This window comes from Bufo gargarizans, chromosome 2 (genome assembly GCF_014858855.1).
Source record: "Bufo gargarizans isolate SCDJY-AF-19 chromosome 2, ASM1485885v1, whole genome shotgun sequence".
Classification (NCBI taxonomy): Eukaryota; Metazoa; Chordata; class Amphibia; order Anura; family Bufonidae; genus Bufo; species Bufo gargarizans.
This window is the reverse complement of record NC_058081.1, coordinates 145,860,774-145,883,125: the sequence shown is the minus strand read 5'-3', so window position 1 is coordinate 145,883,125 and position 22,352 is coordinate 145,860,774. Positions and strand designations below refer to the sequence as shown.

The 22,352-nt window shown below is 45.7% G+C and overlaps 1 protein-coding gene across 1 annotated transcript in view; it reads left to right on the top strand.

Moving 5' to 3' along the window:
- TMC3 (transmembrane channel like 3) overlaps positions 1 to 22,352 on the top strand; it is a 93,150-nt gene that overhangs the window by 39,038 nt on the left and 31,760 nt on the right. Inside the window, exons 9-10 of the mRNA XM_044277065.1 lie at positions 11,028 to 11,095; positions 18,884 to 19,012. Of these exons, the coding sequence (XP_044133000.1) occupies positions 11,028 to 11,095; positions 18,884 to 19,012 (197 nt within the window). The remainder of the gene's footprint in view (positions 1 to 11,027; positions 11,096 to 18,883; positions 19,013 to 22,352) is intronic.

Sequence of the window (22,352 nt, the reverse complement as noted above, 5' to 3'; positions counted from 1 at the left end):
ATACTAGGCCTCAAATTTATATCCAGCTAAATCTGTCCCTAGTGCTGTAGCTGGGCGAGTTATTTAGTGTCCGTTCAAGCACATTTCTTGTTCTGGGTTGAAATACAATTCCCAATTTAGCAATTTCATAATTTAGTGGTTCCTGCTATATCAGAGCTCTTTGAAATCTATCCCAAAAAGGGTATATAATATTGAAGGTGCACATAGGGTCATTCAGAGTAACTTCACACACACCCGCTACTGTGTATTTCCAAGTCTAATTCTGTCACTAAATCCATACCGGTGACCCAGCGCCTAAATACTAGGCCTCAAATTTAATTCCCTCTAAATCTCTCGTTACCCACCGCTGTACTGTTGTTGCTGGGCAAGATATTTAGTGTCCGTCAAAGCACATTTTTTGTTCTGGGTTGAAGTACAATTCCCAATTTAGCAATTTCATAATTTAGTGGTTTCTGCTATATCAGAGCTATTTGAAATCTATCCCAAAAAGGGTATATAATATTGAAGGTGCACATAGGGTCATTCAGAATAACTTCACACACACCCGCTACTGTGTATTTCCAAGTCTAATTCTGTCACTAAACCCATACCTGTCACCCAGCGCCTAAATACTAGGCCTCAAATTTAAATCCCTCTAAATCTCTCGTTACCGTTGTCCTGTTGTAGCTGGGAAAGTTATTTAGTGCCCGTCAAAGCACATTTTTTGTTCTGGGTTGAAGTACAATTCCCAATTTAGCAATTTCATAATTTAGTGGTTCCTGCTATATCAGAGCTATTTGAAATCTATCCCAAAAAGGGTATATAATATTGAAGGTGCACATAGGGTCATTCAGAATAACTTCACACACACCCGCTACTGTGTATTTCCAAGTCTAATTCTGTCACTAAATCCATACCGGTGACCCAGCGCCTAAATACTAGGCCTCAAATTTAATTCCCTCTAAATCTCTCGTTACCCACCGGTGTACTGTTGTTGCTGGGCAAGATATTTAGTGTCCGTCAAAGCACATTTTTTGTTCTGGGTTGAAGTACAATTCCCAATTTAGCAATTTCATAATTTAGTGGTTTCTGCTATATCAGAGCTATTTGAAATCTATCCCAAAAAGGGTATATAATATTGAAGGTGCACATAGGGTCATTCAGAATAACTTCACACACACCCGCTACTGTGTATTTCCAAGTCTAATTCTGTCACTAAACCCATACCTGTCACCCAGCGCCTAAATACTAGGCCTCAAATTTAAATCCCTCTAAATCTCTCGTTACCGTTGTCCTGTTGTAGCTGGGAAAGTTATTTAGTGCCCGTCAAAGCACATTTTTTGTTCTGGGTTGAAGTACAATTCCCAATTTAGCAATTTCATAATTTAGTGGTTCCTGCTATATCAGAGCTATTTGAAATCTATCCCAAAAAGGGTATATAATATTGAAGGTGCACATAGGGTCATTCAGAATAACTTCACACACACCCGCTACTGTGTATTTCCAAGTCTAATTCTGTCACTAAATCCATACCGGTGACCCAGCGCCTAAATACTAGGCCTCAAATTTAATTCCCTCTAAATCTCTCGTTACCCACCGGTGTACTGTTGTTGCTGGGCAAGATATTTAGTGTCCGTCAAAGCACATTTTTTGTTCTGGGTTGAAGTACAATTCCCAATTTAGCAATTTCATAATTTAGTGGTTTCTGCTATATCAGAGCTATTTGAAATCTATCCCTAAAAGGGTATATAATATTGAAGGTGCACATAGGGTCATTCAGAATAACTTCACACACACCCGCTACTGTGTATTTCCAAGTCTAATTCTGTCACTAAACCCATACCTGTCACCCAGCGCCTAAATACTAGGCCTCAAATTTAAATCCCTCTAAATCTCTCGTTACCGTTGTCCTGTTGTAGCTGGGAAAGTTATTTAGTGCCCGTCAAAGCACATTTTTTGTTCTGGGTTGAAGTACAATTCCCAATTTAGCAATTTCATAATTTAGTGGTTCCTGCTATATCAGAGCTATTTGAAATCTATCCCAAAAAGGGTATATAATATTGAAGGTGCACATTGGGTCATTCAGAATAACTTCACACACACGCTTCTGTGCATTTCCAAGTCTAATTCTGTCACTAAATCCATACCGGTGACCCAGCGCCTAAATACTAGGCCTCAAATTTAATTCCCTCTAAATCTCTCGTTACCCACCGCTGTACTGTTGTTGCTGGGCAAGATATTTAGTGTCCGTCAAAGCACATTTTTTGTTCTGGGTTGAAGTACAATTCCCAATTTAGCAATTTCATAATTTAGTGGTTTCTGCTATATCAGAGCTATTTGAAATCTATCCCTAAAAGGGTATATAATATTGAAGGTGCACATAGGGTCATTCAGAATAACTTCACACACACCCGCTACTGTGTATTTCCAAGTCTAATTCTGTCACTAAATCCATACCGGTGACCCAGCGCCTAAATACTAGGCCTCAAATTTAATTCCCTCTAAATCTCTCGTTACCCACCGTTGTACTGTTGTTGCTGGGCAAGATATTTAGTGTCCGTCAAAGCACATTTTTTGTTCTGGGTTGAAGTACAATTCCCAATTTAGCAATTTCATAATTTAGTGGTTTCTGCTATATCAGAGCTATTTGAAATCTATCCCTAAAAGGGTATATAATATTCAAGGTGCACATTGGGTCATTCAGAATAACTTCACACACACACGCTTCTGTGCATTTCCAAGTCTAATTCTGTCACTAAATCCATACCGGTCACCCAGCGCCTAAATACTAGGCCTCAAATTTATATCCCGCTGAATTTGAATACAATACATTGGGCCAAATAATATATTTGTTGTTGTGGTGAACCATAACAATGAGAAAAACATCTAGTAAGGGACGCGGACGTGGACATGGTCGTGGTGGTGTTAGTGGACCCTCTGGTGCTGGGAGAGGACGTGGCCGTTCTGCCACATCCACACGTCCTAGTGTACCAACTACCTCAGGTCCCAGTAGCCGCCAGAATTTACAGCGATATATGGTGGGGCCCAATGCCGTTCTAAGGATGGTAAGGCCTGAGCAGGTACAGGCATTAGTCAATTGGGTGGCCGACAGTGGATCCAGCACGTTCACATTATCTCCCACCCAGTCTTCTGCAGAAAGCGCACAGATGGCGCCTGAAAACCAACCCCATCAGTCTGTCACATCACCCCCATGCATACCAGGGAAACTGTCTCAGCCTCAAGTTATGCAGCAGTCTCTTATGCTGTTTGAAGACTCCGCTGGCAGGGTTTCCCAAGGGCATCCACCTAGCCCTTCCCCAGCGGTGAAAGACATAGAATGCACTGACGCACAACCACTTATGTTTCCTGATGATGAGGACATGGGAATACCACCTCAGCATGTCTCTGATGATGACGAAACACAGGTGCCAACTGCTGCGTCTTTCTGCAGTGTGCAGACTGAACAGGAGGTCAGGGATCAAGACTGGGTGGAAGACGATGCAGGGGACGATGAGGTCCTAGACCCCACATGGAATGAAGGTCGTGCCACTGACTTTCACAGTTCGGAGGAAGAGGCAGTGGTGAGACCGAGCCAACAGCGTAGCAAAAGAGGGAGCAGTGGGCAAAAGCAGAACACCCGCCGCCAAGAGACTCCGCCTGCTACTGACCGCCGCCATCTGGGACCGAGCACCCCAAAGGCAGCTTCAAGGAGTTCCCTGGCATGGCACTTCTTCAAACAATGTGCTGACGACAAGACCCGAGTGGTTTGCACGCTGTGCCATCAGAGCCTGAAGCGAGGCATTAACGTTCTGAACCTGAGCACAACCTGCATGACCAGGCACCTGCATGCAAAGCATGAACTGCAGTGGAGTAAACACCTTAAAACCAAGGAAGTCACTCAGGCTCCCCCTGCTACCTCTTCTGCTGCTGCCGCCTCGGCCTATTCTGCTGCTGCCGCCTCGGCCTCTTCCTCCGCCTCTGGAGGAACGTTGGCACCTGCCGCCCAGCAAACAGGGGATGTACCACCAACACCACCACCACCACCTCCGTCACCAAGCGTCTCAACCATGTCACACGCCAGCGTTCAGCTCTCCATCTCACAAACATTTGATAGAAAGCGTAAATTCCCACCTAGCCACCCTCGATCCCTGGCCCTGAATGCCAGCATTTCTAAACTACTGGCCTATGAAATGCTGTCATTTAGGCTGGTGGACACAGACAGCTTCAAACAGCTCATGTCGCTTGCTGTCCCACAGTATGTTGTTCCCAGCCGGCACTACTTCTCCAAGAGAGCCGTGCCTTCCCTGCACAACCAAGTATCCGATAAAATCAAGTGTGCACTGCGCAACGCCATCTGTAGCAAGGTCCACCTAACCACAGATACGTGGACCAGTAAGCACGGCCAGGGACGCTATATCTCCCTAACTGCACACTGGGTAAATGTAGTGGCAGCTGGGCCCCAGGCGGAGAGCTGTTTGGCGCACGTCCTTCCGCCGCCAAGGATCGCAGGGCAACATTCTTTGCCTCCTGTTGCCACCTCCTCCTTCTCGGCTTCCTCCTCCTCTTCTTCCACCTGCTCATCCAGTCAGCCACACACCTTCACCACCAACTTCAGCACAGCCCGGGGTAAACGTCAGCAGGCCATTCTGAAACTCATATGTTTGGGGGACAGGCCCCACACCGCACAGGAGTTGTGGCGGGGTATAGAACAACAGACCGACGAGTGGTTGCTGCCGGTGAGCCTCAAGCCCGGCCTGGTGGTGTGTGATAATGGGCGAAATCTCGTTGCAGCTCTGGGACTAGCCAATTTGACGCACATCCCTTGCTTGGCGCATGTGCTGAATTTGGTGGTGCAGAAGTTCATTCACAACTACCCCGACATGTCAGAGCTGCTGCATAAAGTGCGGGCCGTCTGTTCGCGCTTCCGGCGTTCACATCCTGCTGCTGCTCGCCTGTCTGCGCTACAGCGTAACTTCGGCCTTCCCGCTCACCGCCTCATATGCGACGTGCCCACCAGGTGGAACTCCACCTTGCACATGCTGGACAGACTGTGCGAGCAGCAGCAGGCCATAGTGGAGTTTCAGCTGCAGCACGCACGGGTCAGTCGCACTACAGAACAGCACCACTTCACCACCAATGACTGGGCCTCCATGCGAGACCTGTGTGCCCTGTTGCGCTGTTTCGAGTACTCCACCAACATGGCCAGTGGCGATGACACCGTTATCAGCGTTACAATACCACTTCTATGTCTCCTTGAGAAAACACTTAGGGCGATGATGGAACAGGAGGTGGCCCAGGAGGAGGAGGAGGAGGATGAGGAAGAGGGGTCATTTTTAGCACTTTCAGGCCAGTCTCTTCGAAGTGACTCAGAGGGAGGTTTTTTGCAACAGCAGAGGCCAGGTACAAATGTGGCCAGCCAGGGCCCACTACTGGAGGACGAGGAGGACGAGGATGAGGAGGAGGTGGAGGAGGATGAGGATGAAGCATGGTCACAGCGGGGTGGCACCCAACGCAGCTCGGGTCCATCACTGGTGCGTGGCTGGGGGGAAAGGCAGGACGATGACGATACGCCTCCCACAGAGGACAGCTTGTCCTTACCCCTGGGCAGCCTGGCACACATGAGCGACTACATGCTGCAGTGCCTGCGCAACGACAGCAGAGTTGCCCACATTTTAACCTGTGCGGACTACTGGGTTGCCACCCTGCTGGATCCACGCTACAAAGACAATGTGCCCACCTTACTTCCTGCACTGGAGCGTGATAGGAAGATGCGCGAGTACAAGCGCACGTTGGTAGACGCGCTACTGAGAGCATTCCCAAATGTCACAGGGGAACAAGTGGAAGCCCAAGGCCAAGGCAGAGGAGGAGCAAGAGGTCGCCAAGGCAGCTGTGTCACGGCCAGCTCCTCTGAGGGCAGGGTTAGCATGGCAGAGATGTGGAAAACTTTTGTCAACACGCCACAGCTAACTGCACCACCACCTGATACGCAACGTGTTAGCAGGAGGCAACATTTTACTAACATGGTGGAACAGTACGTGTGCACACCCCTCCACGTACTGACTGATGGTTCGGCCCCATTCAACTTCTGGGTCTCTAAATTGTCCACGTGGCCAGAGCTAGCCTTTTATGCCTTGGAGGTGCTGGCCTGCCCGGCAGCCAGCGTTTTGTCTGAACGTGTATTCAGCACGGCAGGGGGCGTCATTACAGACAAACGCAGCCGCCTGTCTACAGCCAATGTGGACAAGCTGACGTTCATAAAAATGAACCAGGCATGGATCCCACAGGACCTGTCCGTCCCTTGTCCAGATTAGACATTAACTACCTCCCCATAACCATATATTATTGGACTCCAGGGCACTTCCTCATTCAATCCTATTTTTATTTTCATTTTACCATTATATTGCGATGCTACCCAAAGTTGAATGAACCTCTCCTCTGCCTGTGTGCTAGGCCTAAATATATGCCAATGGACTGTTGCAGTGGTGGCTGACATGAAGCCTGATTCTCTGCTATGACATGCAGACTAATTCTCTGCTGACATGAAGCCAGATTGTCTGTTACGGGACCTCTCTCCTCTGCCTGGGTGCTGGGCCTAAATTTATGACAATGGACTGTTGCAGTGGTGGCTGACGTGAAGCCTGATTCTCTGCTATGACATGCAGACTGATTCTCTGCTGTCATGAAGCCAGATTGTCTGTTACGGGACCTTTCTCCTCTACCTGGGTTCTGGGCCTAAATTTATGAAAATTGACTCTTACAGTGGTGGGTGACGTGAAGCCTGATTCTCTGCTATGATATGAAGACTGATTCTCTGCTGACATGAAGCCAGATTGTCTGTTACGGGACCTTTCTCCTCTGCCTGGGTTCTGGGCCTAAATTTATGAAAATTGACTCTTACAGTGGTGGGTGACGTGAAGCCTGATTCTCTGCTATGATATGAAGACTGATTCTCTGCTGACATGAAGCCAGATTGTCTGTTACGGGACCTTTCTCCTCTGCCTGGGTTCTGGGCCTAAATTTATGAAAATTGACTCTTACAGTGGTGGGTGACGTGAAGCCTGATTCTCTGCTATGATATGAAGACTGATTCTCTGCTGACATGAAGCCAGATTGTCTGTTATGGGACCTTTCTCCTCTGCCTGGGTTCTGGGCCTAAATTTATGAAAATTGACTCTTACAGTGGTGGGTGACGTGAAGCCTGATTCTCTGCTATGATATGAAGACTGATTCTCTGCTGACATGAAGCCAGATTGTCTGTTACGGGACCTTTCTCCTCTGCCTGGGTTCTGGGCCTAAATTTATGAAAATTGACTCTTACAGTGGTGGGTGACGTGAAGCCTGATTCTCTGCTATGATATGAAGACTGATTCTCTGCTGACATGAAGCCAGATTGTCTGTTACGGGACCTTTCTCCTCTGCCTGGGTTCTGGGCCTAAATTTATGAAAATTGACTCTTACAGTGGTGGGTGACGTGAAGCCTGATTCTCTGCTATGATATGAAGACTGATTCTCTGCTGACATGAAGCCAGATTGTCTGTTACGGGACCTCTCTCCTCTGCCTGGGTGCTGGGCCTAAATATATGCCAATGGACTGTTGCAGTGGTGGCTGACGTGAAGCCTCATTCTCTGCTATGACATGCAGACTAATTCTCTGCTGACATGAAGACAGATTCTCTGTTACGGGACCTCTCTCCTCTGCCTGGGTGCCGGGGCCTAAATATCTGAGAATGGACTGTTCCAGTGGTGGCTGACGTGAAGCCTCATTCTCTGCTATGACATGCAGACTAATTCTCTGCTGACATGAAGACAGATTCTCTGTTACGGGACCTCCCTCCTCTGCCTGGGTGCTGGGCCTAAATATATGCCAATGGACTGTTGCAGTGGTGGCTGACGTGAAGCCTCATTCTCTGCTATGACATGCAGACTAATTCTCTGCTGACATGAAGCCAGATCCTCTGTTAGGGGACCTCTCTCCTCTGCCTGGGTGCTGGGCCTAAATTTATGAAAATGGACTCTTACAGTGGTGGGTGACGTGAAGCCTGATTCTCTGCTATAACATAAAGACTGATTCTCTGCTGACATGAAGCCAGATTGTCTGTTACGGGACCTTTCTCCTCTGCCTGGGTTCTGGGCCTAAATTTATGAAAATTGACTCTTACAGTGGTGGGTGACGTGAAGCCTGATTCTCTGCTATGATATGAAGACTGATTCTCTGCTGACATGAAGCCAGATTGTCTGTTACGGGACCTTTCTCCTCTGCCTGGGTTCTGGGCCTAAATTTATGAAAATTGACTCTTACAGTGGTGGGTGACGTGAAGCCTGATTCTCTGCTATGATATGAAGACTGATTCTCTGCTGACATGAAGCCAGATTGTCTGTTACGGGACCTTTCTCCTCTGCCTGGGTTCTGGGCCTAAATTTATGAAAATTGACTCTTACAGTGGTGGGTGACGTGAAGCCTGATTCTCTGCTATGATATGAAGACTGATTCTCTGCTGACATGAAGCCAGATTGTCTGTTACGGGACCTTTCTCCTCTGCCTGGGTTCTGGGCCTAAATTTATGAAAATTGACTCTTACAGTGGTGGGTGACGTGAAGCCTGATTCTCTGCTATGATATGAAGACTGATTCTCTGCTGACATGAAGCCAGATTGTCTGTTACGGGACCTTTCTCCTCTGCCTGGGTTCTGGGCCTAAATTTATGAAAATTGACTCTTACAGTGGTGGGTGACGTGAAGCCTGATTCTCTGCTATGATATGAAGACTGATTCTCTGCTGACATGAAGCCAGATTGTCTGTTACGGGACCTCTCTCCTCTGCCTGGGTGCTGGGCCTAAATATATGCCAATGGACTGTTGCAGTGGTGGCTGACGTGAAGCCTCATTCTCTGCTATGACATGCAGACTAATTCTCTGCTGACATGAAGACAGATTCTCTGTTACGGGACCTCTCTCCTCTGCCTGGGTGCCGGGGCCTAAATATCTGAGAATGGACTGTTCCAGTGGTGGCTGACGTGAAGCCTCATTCTCTGCTATGACATGCAGACTAATTCTCTGCTGACATGAAGACAGATTCTCTGTTACGGGACCTCCCTCCTCTGCCTGGGTGCTGGGCCTAAATATATGCCAATGGACTGTTGCAGTGGTGGCTGACGTGAAGCCTCATTCTCTGCTATGACATGCAGACTAATTCTCTGCTGACATGAAGACAGATTCTCTGTTACGGGACCTCCCTCCTCTGCCTGGGTGCTGGGCCTAAATATATGCCAATGGACTGTTGCAGTGGTGGCTGACGTGAAGCCTCATTCTCTGCTATGACATGCAGACTGATTCTCTGCTGACATGAAGCCAGATTCTCTGTTACGGGACCTCTCTCCTCTGCCTGTGTGTGTGCTGGGCCTAAATATATGCCAATGGACTGTTGCAGTGGTGGCTGACGTGAAGCCTCATTCTCTGCTATGACATGCAGACTGATTCTCTGCTGACATGAAGCCAGATTCTCTGTTACGGGACCTCTCTCCTCTGCCTGTGTGTGTGCTGGGCCTAAATATATGCCAATGGACTGTTGCAGTGGTGGCTGACGTGAAGCCTCATTCTCTGCTATGACATGCAGACTAATTCTCTGCTGACATGAAGACAGATTCTCTGTTACGGGACCTCCCTCCTCTGCCTGGGTGCTGGGCCTAAATATATGCCAATGGACTGTTGCAGTGGTGGCTGACGTGAAGCCTCATTCTCTGCTATGACATGCAGACTGATTCTCTGCTGACATGAAGCCAGATTCTCTGTTACGGGACCTCTCTCCTCTGCCTGTGTGTGTGCTGGGCCTAAATATATGCCAATGGACTGTTGCAGTGGTGGCTGACGTGAAGCCTCATTCTCTGCTATGACATGCAGACTGATTCTCTGCTGACATGAAGCCAGATTCTCTGTTACGGGACCTCTCTCCTCTGCCTGTGTGTGTGCTGGGCCTAAATATATGCCAATGGACTGTTGCAGTGGTGGCTGACGTGAAGCCTCATTCTCTGCTATGACATGCAGACTAATTCTCTGCTGACATGAAGACAGATTCTCTGTTACGGGACCTCCCTCCTCTGCCTGGGTGCTGGGCCTAAATATATGCCAATGGACTGTTGCAGTGGTGGCTGACGTGAAGCCTCATTCTCTGCTATGACATGCAGACTAATTCTCTGCTGACATGAAGACAGATTCTCTGTTACGGGACCTCTCTCCTCTGCCTGGGTGCCGGGGCCTAAATATCTGAGAATGGACTGTTCCAGTGGTGGGTGACGGGAAGCCAGATTCTCTGCTATGGAACCTCTCTCCAATTGATTTTGGTTAATTTTTATTTATTTAATTTTTATTTTAATTCATTTCCCTATCCACATTTGTTTGCAGGGGATTTACCTACATGTTGCTGCCTTTTGCAGCCCTCTAGCTCTTTCCTGGGCTGTTTTACAGCCTTTTTAGTGCCGAAAAGTTCGGGTCCCCATTGACTTCAATGGGGTTCGGGTTCGGGACGAAGTTCGGATCGGGTTCGGATCCCGAACCCGAACATTTCCGGGATGTTCGGCCGAACTTCTCGAACCCGAACATCCAGGTGTTCGCTCAACTCTACTTATCACTATTAGAGAGACCACTAACAGCTTTATGTGGAAGCCTTCACTACTATCCAGTGCATGCATTATGTGACTGGGGTATATTGGTATCTCTCATAGGCAATAAGGTTTGAGTCATACTGTCATGTGTTTTCCATAATTGTTTAATATGTGTAGAGATGATGCTGTGTGGAGGGATCATTTCTCCATATCTGTCCTTGCTGTTGAGTATGGATAGCTATTAGGATATATTATATTTGGATGTTTACCAAGAGAACGAGATATAATTTGATTTCCCTGTTTTGTGGTTTGGATTTAACCCTCTCTGCAGCATTTGACCTGTGTTTGTTCAAAGCATCCATGTAATCATTTTTAATCTGAGAAGAAAAATAACAGATAATGACTATTACAGTAATTTATAATTGATATTAATGTGTTACCCTGTATTTAGCCAGAATATGGAGAATTCAAAATAGCTGAGAATGTTCTGCATCTGGTCTACAATCAAGGAATGATTTGGTAGGTATAATGGTCTAATCAGAAAGATTTTCACTAGAGATGACCGAAGTATTGTAAAATTAGATATGGCTGCCTAGCCGAATTCTATAAACAAATTTCCTCCGTGACAAATTTCTTTGTAAGTAGTGGGTGCAATGAAAGGGAGCCGTGGTTGCGCCACCCCCATCATTGTAGCCCTCAGGTGCGGTGTTCATGCATGATTGAGGCATCTGATAGCAATAATCTAGTGTAAAATAAAAATAAAAATCATACTTAGTAGAAAAGAGAAGTGGCGCACTGGGCTGGTACTGACACAGGAGGTGCTCTCAGTAAAAAGGATATCACCCTTCCTTTAAATAGAAAATCAATAATAAAAAGATACTGGGCACTCTCTAACTAATGGAACCTAATAGTTTAATAAAATACATCATATACACTTCAATACATTAAGCATAAAAATACGTATAATAACGAAAAAATAGTAATAAAAATAGGTTCCTCCACCTATTGGTACCAATAAAAATGTATGTTTGTTAAAATAGAATGAATGGCCTCTAGGTATTCGGGGTGTAAATCACTCCTTGAGATATATGTCCTTAGGACGAATGACTTTATATAGAACCGCAAGAACAAGTTGTCGCAATCAGAAATTGATGCAGTGATTGTATTGAGCGGCGTCCCGCTGTTACTCACTGTTAAACTCCTGCGTTAAGCTCCCCTGTTGTAAAAGTCCTTTGAATCAGGGATTTCGCCGACAGTCCGCGGTTCCCCTGCTGTTTCTCTAGCGTCGCTCCGTAGATGAAAGAGCCGGCGCTTAGATGTTATCACAGCCTCCTTTTCTCGCGCTGCACTCGTTGTGCTGGTGAGCGTGTTTAGATGTTAAAGTCCGTTCCCAGAGAGTGCGCGTCAAGACTGTGGTTGCAGCAGCAGAGGTTCCAATAATAGCGGTATAATAGTCCTCGATGTCCAAATGTAACGGGGGTCCTGGCACCAAACGCGTTTCGGGGTCTATTGTTACCCCTTCCTCAGTCATTCGTCCTAAGGACATATATCTCAAGGAGTGATTTACACCCCGAATACCTAGAGGCCATTCATTCTATTTTAACAAACATACATTTTTATTGGTACCAATAGGTGGAGGAACCTATTTTTATTACTATTTTTTCGTTATTATACGTATTTTTATGCTTAATGTATTGAAGTGTATATGATGTATTTTATTAAACTATTAGGTTCCATTAGTTAGAGAGTGCCCAGTATCTTTTTATTATTGAAAATCATACTTAACTGCTCCATTTGCTAGTAACGGGCCAGCCGTCATCTTGCTTGAAGGTCTATTGCAAAATCTTGCGTGGCCCAAGATGACGCCATCACGGCGGCCGGCGTGGTGATGTCATACGTCATCGCGCACAGAATTTTGGCCGAGATCTTCAAGCAAGGTGGCGGCTGGCCCGTCGCAAGCAAATGGAGCAGGTAAGTATGATTTATTTTGTTATTTTGTTTTTTGCACATTTTCAAGTTATACCCAAATCGCAGAGCGAAAAACTGCCTGGTATGGAGCTGTCCTTACTAGCTACAAGTAAATACCCCAAACTAGACTCAAGACAGCATGCTACGGTTTTATCTCCGGCCCAAAAAACTGAAGACTTGCCTGAATGCCGGATGTGAAAAAAGTAAACGCCGGATCAGTTTTTCCTGATGACACCGGAAAGACGGATCCAGCATTTCAATGCATTTTTTTTGACTGATCAGGCATTTTTAAGACTGATCAGGATCCTGATCAGTCTTCCAAATGCCAACAGTTGGCATACATTTTGCCGCATCTGGCAGGCCGTTCTGGCGACGCAACTGCTTGCCGGATCACTCTGCCGCAAGTGTGAAAGTAGCCTAACTGCCATGTGGGTTACTCATGCCCTCTGGTTCCATTCTCCCTGGTTCTGCAATACCAGACATAACCCATAGACAAGCGTGGCATTGCTTCTGAAAAAAAAGGCAGTCTGCTCAGGCCTATTGTTAAGTCACAAGAGGCACAATAGGGTGTCTGCATTTTTAGGGTACAGTCAATGACGGACATGTCACAAAAGTGTGTTTATCTATAGACTGCACTCTGTTGGTGATGTCACAATAGTATGTGATACTGTTGTCCTGCCATCACAATAATGACTGTGTATGTAAAATGTGGGTTCTATCGTGATGGTGTCACAATCTGTGTAGTAAGATGCAGCTCTGTGATGATGTGGCAATTGAGTTTACATATATTTATAGGCTGTGTTCTGTTGTAATGATATACCAATAGTTTGAAGTTTATCCATGGGCAGAGCTCAATCCTGATGACCTCACAGTACTCCCACTATTAATGTGAGCACTCCTAGATTTTTACATAAATTGTGCCAATAAATGGCGTAATTTGGTTACATAAAAAATATTAAAGATGGCTCACTTGTTGAATGCTGGATGTTGTTGAATCTATAAAATATAGTCCGAGAACTCCCTAATCTGGTGCCAACAGAATAAAATGAAATACTATAAATTGTAAATAGTGGGTGAGTATCTCCAGGAGTATATAAAAAATATTAAATAGATTGATCAGGAACAAATATCTGTATTTTTATTTGCATTTTATATTTGCTCCCAATCAATAAATATAATATTCATAATATACTCTTGGAGGTACTCACTATTTATAAATGGCGTAATTTGGCCCATCTATGTTTAGAAAAACTTTCAGCATATATTTTTTAAAGGAGGAGTGGGTTACTGGAACATGGGTGTGGCTTAACAGGAAATGGGGCGTGGCCAAATATGTACCAAGTTGCACCACAATTCTGGCGTAAAATTCTGTCTCAAAGTAAGCCAACCAATAATTGGTATACAGTTAGACAAAAGTGTCTATCCCTGCACCACATCCATCATCGAGCCTGAGACGATAAATGTGGTGCAGGCCTAGACAGCCTGTCTAAGTTTATGCCATCCACAGGCTTAGTAAATCTGTCCCATTGTCTGTGTGTATTTCTAGACTGTACTCTGCTGGTATTATGTCACAATAATGTTTATATTTATGGGTAACTCTGTATTGTAGTGAAGGATGTCACCGTCCATCCTGATTGCAGAGTTGTTGTCCTGCTGGGAAATCCATTTTATATAGAAATTAAAGTGCACCTGTCTTTTTAAAAAAAATGTAAGCCCTTTCTGTAGCACTTCTCACTGCAGAGCATATACAGGTGAAACTTGAATTTTTTTTATATCGTGCAAAGTTCATTTATTTCAGTAATGCAACTTAAAATATGAAACTAATATATGAGATAGACTGATTACATGCAAAGCGAGATATTTCAGGCCATTATTTGTTATAATCTGGATGATTATGGCTTACAGCTTATGAAACCCCAAAGTCACAATCTCAGGTACCCTTTGCTCAGGGGATATCGATTAATTAGCTGACTAGAGTGTGACACTTTGAGCCTAGAATATTGAACTTTTTCACAATATTCTAATTTTAATCTGCATTAATGCAATTCCTTTTAATTTGCATTACTGAAATAAATGGACATTTTTACATGATATTCTAATTTTTCGAGTTTCACCTGTAGAATCCGTAATCCATAGCCATGTACAATATGCCTTGCATCATGCACAGAACTGACAAGGGCAGACATTTCTGCTCCTGCCTATACCTGCTACACTGACAGGTCTGCATACCACATCTGTAAGGGATGCTCGGTGCCAATTCCCTATGCCAGTTTATGAGAATTACACTAAGTTCCTATGGGACCCTGCCACAGACAGGCTCTTCATAGGAACTAATGTGCAGCAGCCTTCTGTCACACAGGAGTACAGGGGCTGCTGCACACACACTCCAGCTTCCCCGATCTCCGCCAGGGAGAGCCGGAACACACCCTGAAGCACACACTTCCGGGATTTTGTGCCTCCAGATGCCGTGGTCACGTTAACGCCAGTCCCGGACATGAGTCCAGCAGCTATGGAGCCCTCTGCACACGCAAGCGGGTGCCATATTTAAAGTCCCGACCGCCGGCGTATGTACAGTACAGACCAGAAGTTTGGACACACCTTCTCATTCAAAGAGTTTTCTTTATTTTCATGACTATGAAAATTGTAGATTCACACTGAAGGAATCAAAACTATGAATTAACACATGTGGAATTATATACATAACAAAAAAGTGTGAAACAACTGAAAATATGTCATATTCTAGGTTCTTCAAAGTAGCCACCTTTTGCTTTGATTACTGCTTTGCACACTCTTGGCATTCTCTTGATGAGCTTCAAGAGGTAGTCATCTGAAATGGTTTTCACTTCACAGGTGTGCCCTGTCAGGTTTAATAAGTGGGATTTCTTGTCTTATAAATGGGGTTGGGACCATCAGTTGCCTTGTGGAGAAGTCAGGTGGATACACAGCTGATAGTTCTACTGAATAGACTGTTAGAATTTGTATTATGGCAAGAAAAAAGCAGCTAAGTAAAGAAAAACGAGTGGCCATCATTACTTTAAGAAATTAAGGTCAGTCAGTCCGAAAACATTGCGAAAACTTTGAAAGTGTCCCCAAGTGCAGTCACAAAAACCATCAAGCGCTACAAAGAAACTGGCTCACATGCAGACCGCCCCAAGAAAGGAAGACCAAGAGTCACCTCTGCTGCGGAGGATAAGTTCTTCCGAGTCACCAGCCTCAGAAATCGCAGGTTAACAGCAGCTCAGATTAGAGACCAGGTCAATGCCACACAGAGTTCTAGCAGCAGACACATCTCTAGAACAACTGTTAAGAGGAGACTGTGTGAATCAGACCTTCATGGTAGAATATCTGCTAGGAAACTACTGCTAAGGACAGGCAACAAGCAGAAGTGACTTGTTTGGGCTAAAGAACACAAGGAATGGACATTGTGCTTTGGTCTGATGAGTTCAAATTTGAGATTTTTGGTTCCAACCACCGTATCTTTGTGCGACGCAGAAAAGGTGAACGGATGGACTCTACATGCCTTGTTCCCACCGTAAGGCATGGAGGAGGAGGTGTGATGGTGTTGGGGTGCTTTGCTGGTGACACTGTGGGGTATTTATTCAAAATTGAAGGCATACTGAACCAGCATGGCTACCACAGCATCTTGCAACGGCATGCTATTCCATCCGGTTTGCGTTTAGTTGGACCATTATTTATTTTTCAACAGGACAATGACCGCAAACACCTCCAGGCTGTGTAAGGGTTATTTGACTATGAAGGATAGTGATGGGGTGCTGCGCCAGATGACCTGGCCTCCACAGTCACCGGACCTGAACCCAATTGAGATGGTTTGGGGTGAGCTGGACTGCAGAGTCAGGGCAAAAGGGCCAACAAGTGCTAAGCATCTCTGGGAACTCCTTCAAGACTGTTGGAAGACCATTTCAGGTGACTACCTCTTGAAGCTCATCAAGAGAATGCCAAGAGTGTGCAAAGCAGTCATCAAAGCAAAAGGTGGCTACTTTGAAGAACCTAGAATAGGACATATTTTCAGTGTTTCACACTTTTTTATGTATATAATTCCACATGTGTTAATTCATAGTTTTGATGCCTTCAGTGTGAATGTACAATTTTCATAGTCATGAAAATAAAGAAAACTTTTTCAATGAGAAGGTGTGTCCAAACCTTTGGTCTGTACTGTATATGTAAGGCGGTTGGGACCTGGTTCATAGGTTGATGCCGTGATAGAGGCTTCTGACTTCTGTGAGCGTCTTATCTTTTGTTTCTAGTGCTGTTTACCTATATAATAATTTTATGTAGAAACTCAAAAAAATCCTGCAGGGGTCTCAGACAAAACATATATACATGTATGCACAAAGACATGAACAATGTGGCTTTAATGGTAACCTGTCAATAGCAGCAGTAGCAGCTGATCAGATTGATATATAGTTTTAAGGAAAAGATTTAATGGAACTTGTAATTTATTGCATCAAATTGCTGCTCATCCTACATTGGTCGGCCCTATCAGTGACTGACAGCCTTCCCTCTATTCCTGTGCATACAGAGATAACTGTCAGTCCACTGGACTCCTAAGCATAGAAATGGTAGAGATCTAGATTAATAAATTACAAGTTTTACTAACTCTTTCCCCCAAAAACTACAGTACATATCAATCTGCTCTGCTCTTCCTGCTCTATAACCCGCTGCCTGCAGATCAGACTGCATTCATTGCGACAGCTTCTGTCACGCTCGTGTCTGGGAGGAAAACACCACACCGAGCATAGGAGGGAAAGGGGATACCGGAATAAGGCCTGGAAACTAGGGAAGTAAGATGGACACCTCCTAGAGAAAACCCTAACTTCAGTCCTGACAGACTACCAGTATGAACAGGCCCCAAAGGTAGGCAAGTTCATACACTGGATACCTAGAATCCTATCTCACCCTATAGGACCCTGGAACTAATGTCAGGACTGAGTCTACCTGTTCCTCCAAAGGAAGGACGAACAGGAGTCTCCCTCAGGCCTAATGACAAGCAGGGAAAGGCAACACACACACATATACAGTACAGACCAAAAGTTTGGACACACCGTCTCATTCCTAGAGTTTTCTTTATTTTCATGACTATGAAAATTGTAGATTCACACTGAAGGCATCAAAACTATGAATTAACACATGTGGAATTATATACTTATCAAAAAAGTATGAAACAACTGAAAATATATCATATTCTAGGTTCTTCAAAGTAGCCACCTTTTGCTTTGATTACTGCTTTGCACACTCGTGGCATTCTCTTGATGAGCTTCAAGAGGTAGTCACCTGAAATGGTCTTCCAACAATCTTGAAGGAGTTCCCAGAGATGCTTAGCACTTGTTGGCCCTTTTGCCTTCACTCTGCGGTCCAGCTCACCCCAAACCATCTCGATTGGGTTTAGGTCCGGTGACTGTGGAGGCCAGGTCATCTGGCGCAGCACCCCATCACTCTCCTTCATGGTCAAACAATGCTTGTTGCCTGTCTTTAGCAGTGGTTTCCTAGCAGATATTCTACCATGAAGGCTTTATTCACACCCTGACTTCTCCACAACGCAACTGATGGTCCCAACCCCATTTATAAGGCAAGAAATACCACTTATTAAACCTGACAGGGCACACCTGGAAGTGAAAACCATTTCAGGTGACTACCTCTTAAAGCGCATCAAGAGAATGCCAAGAGTGTGCAAAGCAGTAATCAAAGCAAAAGGTGGCTACTTTAAAGAACCTAGAATATGACATATTTTCAGTTGTTTCATACTTTTTTGATAAGTATATAATTCCACATGTGTTAATTCATAGTTTTGATGCCTTCAGTGTGAATCTACAATTTTCATAGTCATGAAAATAAAGAAAACTCTTTGAATGAGAAGGTGTGTCCAAACTTTTGGTCTGTACTGTATATAAACAAAATACAAAAGGGAAAGGAAACACTGATCTTCAATGAAGCTTTAGTAGCACCAGGAACTCAGCTGAGAACCAAACACAAGCTAACAAGTTCAACAGAAGCTATAAACCGCAAAGCATAGTGGCAGAAACAGCAATAGAGAAAATTAAATGACCACCATAGCCACACCTGGCGAAAGATGGTGACAAGCACCAGAAACAACACAGACGTAATTTGATTCAAAAGGAAAACATGTCAGATCAAACCACGTGTTGCCAGTGTAACAGATCTCCTGCCACCTGTCGCGGGAACATCCGTATGTCTCGGTATGTCTGTGACAGCTTCCTTTCTGAGAAATGATTTGGGCATTGATAAGTGTGTCTATTCATAATAGTAAAAGGTTTTTTTTGTTTGTAAACTTATATAGAACTTTTTTTATTAATTTTTTAGGATGGGAGCATTTTTTTCACCGTGCTTGCCGGCTTTCAACGTTTTCAAATTGATAGGCCTGATGTATTTGAGAAGCTGGGCAGTGCTGACATGCAATGTTCCACATCAGCAGGTTTTCCGAGCTTCAAGGTCAGTAGTAAGTAGCTCATAAGAGGCAGAGGCACAATATTTCAGCTCACCACTACATTATAAAGATAAATGGAGCCCGTAGCCTAGGATGCCATACTAGCAATGTATTATTCGGAATATCTACCAGTTAACAGTGAATCTACACTAGAATAAGTTTCAAGGCTACATTTTGTGAAGCTGAGAACATACTAATAAATTGTAAATCTGCTATAATAGTATGATTCTTGGTCTTAGGTATAAATGTTTAAGACAAATGTTTTAACCGTGGTCCTCGCAGAGTTTAGTAGCTCAGATGTAACTGACCATGTAGCAGTTCTTTCTGAATGTTTTTACTAATCTGCTTATAACAAATGCATCAACCTCAACATCATGGTAAAACACAATTAGGGTCCATTCACACGTCCGTGTGTGTTTTGCAGACCGCACATCGCTGGCACTTAATAGAAAATGCCTATTCTTGTCCGCAATTGTGGACAAGAATAGGACATGTTCTATTTTTTTCGGGATCGGAATTGCGGAAGCGGAAGTCCGCTATTCCGGATCCGGGCAGCACATCACGCTGCCCCATAGAAATGAATGGGTCCACAATTCTGTTCCGCAAAATGCGGAACGAAATTGCGGACGTGTGAATGGACCCTTACAGTAGCTCTTAGAGACCATATCATAAAAGGTATATCAGACTGACAGATTTTATACTGAGAATTGGTAATGAGTGTTCCTATGAATTCTCCTTTTTGCAGACCGCACATGGCTGGCACTTTAATAGAAATGCCTTTTCTTGTCCGTGTCTGCGGACAAGAATAGGACATGTTCTATTTTTTGCGGAACGGAAGTGCGGATGCGGACAGTACATTGTGTGCTGTCCGCATCTTTTACGGTCCCATTGAAAATGAATGGGTCCGGATCCGTTCCGCAACGTTGCAGAACGGATCTGGATCCATTTTGTGGACATGTGAATGGACCCTAATACTGCCTCTAAGTGCCCGATATACGAGCAGTCCAGATCAAGCATGCTGAAAGATCTGGATTTGCCGGCGGCAGATCACACTGTCTAATAGACATCTGCCGCCGACACTCCACTGTCCTGCATGGGGACAAGCGATTACATAGCGATTGCTCCTCCTCATGTTGCGGAGGAGATCGCTGCATGCAGGGCCGGCCTTTGGGGTGTGCGGGCTGTGCGGCCGCACAGGGCGCCATAGCAACAGGGGCGCCGGGCGGCCGACAGCTCGCAATGTAATATGGGCAGGCGAGGCGGCACTTATGTTTTCCCACGGGGCGGGCCCCCCGCCCCCTCCATCTCCCCCTCCCCTGTATTCAGCAGGGGGCGCACGTTGCGGTTTAAAAAAAAAAAACTTGCTTATATAAGTTCGGGCGGCTGGCGGCGCCCCTCATTCTGCGCCGCCTGAGTGGCTGAGGCTGAACGCTTGCCGCTCTAAAGAATCCTGCCTGCGCTTGCTGTGTGCTGTTAATGTAGCGTGGCCGAGCTCTGTTCGATCCGCGGTACAGGAGCTTTTGTTTCCTGTACCCGGCCGGACTGACAGGAAGTGCTCACTTAGTGTGCACTTCCTGTCAGTCCGGCCGGGTACAGGAAACAAATGCTCCTGTACCGCGGATCGAACAGAGCTCGGCCACGCTACACTAGAGGTGGAAAAGAGAGTGAAAAGGGAGAGGGAGGGAGGAAATAATGAGAGTGATGGGGGGGGAGAAATAATGAGAGTGATGGGGGGGGGAAATAATGAGAGTGATGGGGGGGGGAATAATGAGAGTGATGGGGGGGAATAATGAGAGTGATGGGGGGGAATAATGAGAGTGATGGGGGGGAATAATGAGAGTGATGGGGGGGAATAATGAGAGTGATGGGGGGGGAATAATGAGAGTGATGGGGGGGGGAATAATGAGAGTGATGGGGGGGGATAATGAGAGTGATGGGGGGGAGAATAATGAGAGTGATGGGGGGAGAATAATGAGAGTGATGGGGGGGAGAATAATGAGAGTGATGGGGGGGGAGAATAATGAGAGTGATGGGGGGGAGAATAATGAGAGTGATGGGGGGGAGAATAATGAGAGTGATGGGGGGGAGAATAATGAGAGTGATGGGGGGGGAGAATAATGAGAGTGATGGGGGGGAGACTAATGAGAGTGATGGGGGGGGAATAATGAGAGTGATGGGGGGGAGAATAATGAGAGTGATGGGGGGGAGAATAATGAGAGTGATGGGGGGAGAATAATGAGAGTGATGGGGGGAGAATAATGAGAGTGATGGGGGGAGAATAATGAGAGTGATGGGGGGAGAATAATGAGAGTGATGGGGGGGAGAGAATAATGAGAGTGATGGGGGGGAGAATAATGAGAGTGATGGGGGGGAGAATAATGAGAGTGATGGGGGGGAGAATAATGAGAGTGATGGGGGGGAGACTAATGAGAGTGATGGGGGGGGAATAATGAGAGTGATGGGGGGGAGAATAATGAGAGTGATGGGGGGGAGAATAATGAGAGTGATGGGGGGAGAATAATGAGAGTGATGGGGGGAGAATAATGAGAGTGATGGGGGGAGAATAATGAGAGTGATGGGGGGAGAATAATGAGAGTGATGGGGGGAGAATAATGAGAGTGATGGGGGGAAATAATGAGAGTGATGGCGGGGGGGGAAATAATGAGAGTGATGGGGGGGAAATAATGAGAGTGATGGCGGGGGGGGAAATAATGAGAGTGATGGGGGGGGGGGAATAATGAGAGTGACGAGGGAAGGGGGGGGGGGAGAGAGTGACAATGGAGTCCCCAGAGCCAGACTGCAGCCAGAGTCCAGATCATCTTATTGTCCTGGTGGTAAGTAGACAATGCAATATGTTTATTATTTAATTGTTTAGTTATTAATACTACATTGGAAACTAATTTTCTCAGCTGGACACCGGCCGACATGCGCTGGGGGCCTCACCAGCGGTTAGGGTAGGGAAAAAGCACTGGCCCGTACGTAAATTTTTCCCTTCCCTAACCGCTGGTGAGGCTCCCGGTGCATGCGCAGTGTCGGCCGGTGTTCAGCTGAAAACATCCATCCGATCACTGCGCCTGCGCATTGGCCCATAGTTTTTCCCTACCCTAACCGCCGGCGAGGCTCCTGGCGCATGCGCATTCTGCTGTGAAATTTCCCTAACCTGTCGTTGTGCGCCTGCGCGATGCTGCACACCTCCTCACGTCATGTCCGGTGCGACCGGAAGTGACGAGGGTAGGGAAATCTCACGAACTAGGGAAGTATAACATTACACCGGCCTTTGGGGTGTGAGGGCTGGTAACTACTTGGTTGGATAGTCAGCCAGCCTATGCCATGATGCCAGCAACA